At 36.3% G+C, this 4,027-nt stretch overlaps 1 protein-coding gene across 1 annotated transcript; it reads left to right on the forward strand.

The window, feature by feature from the left end:
- Positions 1-1,520: 1,520 nt before the first annotated feature.
- LOC149151569 (cytochrome P450 750A1-like) lies at positions 1,521-3,335 on the forward strand. The gene is made up of 2 exons (XM_089439296.1): positions 1,521-2,540; positions 2,617-3,335. Exons 1-2 carry the CDS (start codon positions 1,581-1,583, stop codon positions 3,238-3,240), a joined length of 1,584 nt encoding a protein of 527 aa, XP_089295422.1. The 5' UTR covers positions 1,521-1,580; the 3' UTR covers positions 3,241-3,335.
- Positions 3,336-4,027: the final 692 nt, after the last annotated feature.

Below are 4,027 nucleotides of genomic sequence, written 5' to 3' on the forward strand. Positions count from 1 at the left end.
AGAAAACATATATATATTAAAACATGTTGTATTTGTTGTTACTTATAGCAATCCGTGAAAATTTTCTTTTAACTCTAGCCAACATCCCAACTTAGGTTTAAGCCGCAAGAGGGTTGAAGATTAGATTTAAGTGACAAGAGGGTTGAAAATGAAAAACACTTTATATTGGCTTGCTTATTTTTTACTCACATCCATTTTAATTTTCAAAATATTTACCACAAACATTATTATCCATTATAATTTTCAAAATATCTGCCACAAACATTATTAACTTATTATGTTAGCAAAACTATAGTAATTTAAGAAAATTTCAATTAATCAGATTATATTAATATGATCTCACTGTAGGTTAATCACCTTCTTAGTCATCAACCCAAGCTACAACCATTTTTAATGTATATATATATATATAATTTCAATTTGTTTTTATCTGTATATGTGGAACTTTTATCTCACTGTAGGTTAATCACCTTCTTAGTCGTTAACCCAAGCTACAACCATTTTATATATATATATATATAATTTCAATTTGATTTTACGGACAAAGCGACACAATTAAATAAAATAAAAAATTGATCGTATAAGTGGAACTTTTATCTCACTGTATAGGTTAATCACCTTCTTAGTCGTTAACCCAAGCTACAACCATTTTATATATATATATATATAATTTCAATTTGATTTTACGGGCAAAGCGACACAATTAAATAAAATAAAAAATTGATCTTATCTAATGACTAGGGTTGCAATGAGATTCTCACAATTAAATAAGATAAAAATTCGATCTGATCGTATTAAAAGTATACGTGGAAACCGGGTAGGGTTGCAATGAAATTAACAGATAAAAATTTGATCTTATCTTATTAAAAATATACGTGGATACGGGCTAAGGTTGTAATGAAATTATTACAGTTAAATAAGACAAAAATTCGATCTTATCTTATTTAAAGTATACGCGGTGACGGAGTTACAATGAAATTAGACGTCCAGATAAAAATTTGACCTGATCTTATGAAAAAATATCGATCTTATCTTATTAAAAGATATAAAAACCATTTTCTGGTGGAATAATTATTAAGAAGAAAGAAAAATATATTAAAACAATATTAAATCTTATTAGGGCAAAAGTATTAAAGCTACGCCCTGATTTTGGAATCTTTAAAGAGGCAATAAATAATTTGAAATGAGTCATACGTGCTTTCGTTGTTTTTGGAATTTTCGTAGAGGGCAACAGATTGTATCAAATTACCCTTGCTGGAATACCTTTCCATAATTTTATGAGAATAAATTAAGTTTTTTTGGTTTTGATATTTGTCTCTTAGAATTTGATACAACGTGGGTGAACGATACCTTTGATGAGATATATTTGATGGGAATTATAGATTTGCTGAGTTGGCACTTTAAGGAAAAGAAAACTGCTGACAAATGAATGCTACACTAACTTTAGATTGAACCACTCATAAATTCAGGATAACATGATCCTATGTCACTCCCACATTGAATGCTATAAATAGATGTAGCCCTTCTCCCTTTCCAAACATAGAGTTCAGTGCTTAGTGCTTAGGAAGGGTGTGTGCGTTATGGCTTTTCATAATTTGCGTCAGTCTCTAGCTTTCCCTGCAACATTCACAGTCGCTGATGGAGGGCCTCCCGCAGCAACTGTTCTGTGTCTACTCTGGTCTTTCTTCATGATATGGTTTTTGCGCAAGAGAAGAACTAGTGCCACGCTGCCACCAGGACCCTATGCATGGCCCATCATAGGAAATCTCCACCAATTAATACTGCCCGCTCACCGTTCTCTTAGAGGCCTTGCTGACAAATATGGTCCCATTCTGTTTCTGCGCTTAGGCTCTGTCCCTACCGTCGTCGTTTCTTCTTCTGAGACGGCCAAAGAGTTTCTCAAAACTCATGACTTGATTTTTGCCAGCCGACCCCCAACAGCCGCTGGGAGATTGATGTTTTCCAACTCTAAAGATGTGGTGTTCGCTCCGTATGGAGATCACTGGAGGCAAATGAGAAAAATATGCGTGTTAGAACTGCTGACTGCCAAAAGAATCGAGTCCTTCAAGCGTGTGCGAGAGGAAGAGGTGTCTGCGATGATCCGTTCAATTTGGGAGGAGAGTGAGAAGGGAAGAATGGGTGTGAATGTGAGCAAGGCCGTCTCCACTCTCACCTCCAATATTGTTTGGCGAATACTGGCGGGGAGGAAATTTTCTGACGATGATTTGGGTGGCGATTTCCAAGGGTTTAAAGGCCTGATGACAGAGTTGACAGCTACAGTGGGAGAGTTCAACATTGGAGACTTCATTCCGTATTTGGATTGGCTCGATTTGCAAGGTATCAAGCGCCGCATGAAGAAAATTCATAAAACATTCGATGAATTTGCGGAGAAAATAATAGACGACCATGTTAATGTGAATCATCTCCAGAAAGAGGCCGTAGACGCAGAGCCTCATGTTCAAGACTTCGTGGATGTGCTGCTCCACATGGCTAAGGCCGACACCAAAATTACACGGGAAACCATCAAGGCTGTTGTGCTTGTATGCCTCGACCCTCATTCTTAAACTTCTGTCATTCATCATTTCTTTTGCACTAATTGGATTTGTATTTGTGCAGGACTTGTTCGGCGCTGGCTTGGATAGAATATCAATTTCGTTAGAATGGGCAATGAGCGAGCTGCTCAGACATCCCCGTGCAATGAAAAAATTAAAAGAGGAAATCGAATCGGTCGTTGGCCAACATTGGAAAGTAAAGGAGTCCGATCTAGCAAACATGAAATACCTCCACTGTGTGGTGAAAGAGACTCTGCGACTATACCCAGCGGCGCCCTTAGCGATTCCTCATGAATCTGCAGAGACTGTGACAGTAGGAGGATACTTTATCCCTAAGAAAACAATGTTGATGGTGAATGTGTGGGCTATAGGAAGGGATCCTAAGGTGTGGGGAGCAGATGCTTCTGAATTCAAGCCAGAGAGATTCATGGAAGACGAACATGTCAATGTAACAGATCCATCAAATTTCAATATGATACCGTTCGGTGCAGGAAGGAGAGGATGCCCAGGGGCATCCATGGCTATTCCTACGGTTCAGCTTGCATTGGCTCAGTTGTTACACACTTTTGATTGGAGAGTGGACGGTGATCCGTCCCACTTGGATATGAAGGAAGCATGTGGATTGACCATTCCAAGGAAAGTTCCGCTCTCTGCTTTTCCAAAGTTGAGCAGCAGCTTTCCAATGTAATACCTGGGAGGATACAAGCGACGACGCCTTTTCTTCGTTTTTCTTCGTTGGTCATGGTTTTTCTGTTTCAATAATGGAGAAATCTCTAGAATATTCTCCTAATCAGTTTTGTGTCGTTAAAACTGTTGTGTGTTGTTAAAATGGTTTTTTTTAATTAAACTTTGTTGGTTGGCATCAGTTTTGGGTCGTTAAAACTGTTGTGTGTTGTTAAAATGGTTTTTTTTAATTAAACTTTGTTGGTTGGCGGTTCTTATCAGCTCAATCATAATATACTATTAACTATATATGTAATATTTTCGTCGCCACTCCTATATGTAATAGTTTCTTCGCCTAATGAATACAAGTGTGTCTTGCGGTGCAATCTCTTGAGTCAGTCACTTCTCACCAGAGATCGACATGCCTTGTTCAATTCTAATTTGGCAATTACTCTTTATTAACAATAGTTTTCCACTATGCCAATTTATCTTTATAGCAACCGTTTTCCACCCTGTACTACATGATTTTAGAACTTGTATTTTTAATTTTGTAAGATTATTATAAATATTATATAACACAGCCCTATTTCGGAATAGGCTTTTCAGATTTTTAATTTTTAGGGTTTTCAGATATTTTTTTTATTTTTGGATGTTAATTTGATAAAATATTTTTGGTAGTATAACTATGGATTGATTTTAAATATTAATTTTGTATATTATTTTTGAGCAATTTAGTCACCACAATTAAAATTAAGAATTATGTTGTTAGAAAATTTGTATCTAGAAGTTACTAGAAATACATACAAAGCATA

This window comes from Pinus tabuliformis, chromosome 9, assembly GCF_031772625.1.
Source record: "Pinus tabuliformis cultivar Carrire ecotype Pingquan chromosome 9, CPIR1, whole genome shotgun sequence".
NCBI lineage: Eukaryota > Viridiplantae > Streptophyta > Pinopsida > Pinales > Pinaceae > Pinus > Pinus tabuliformis.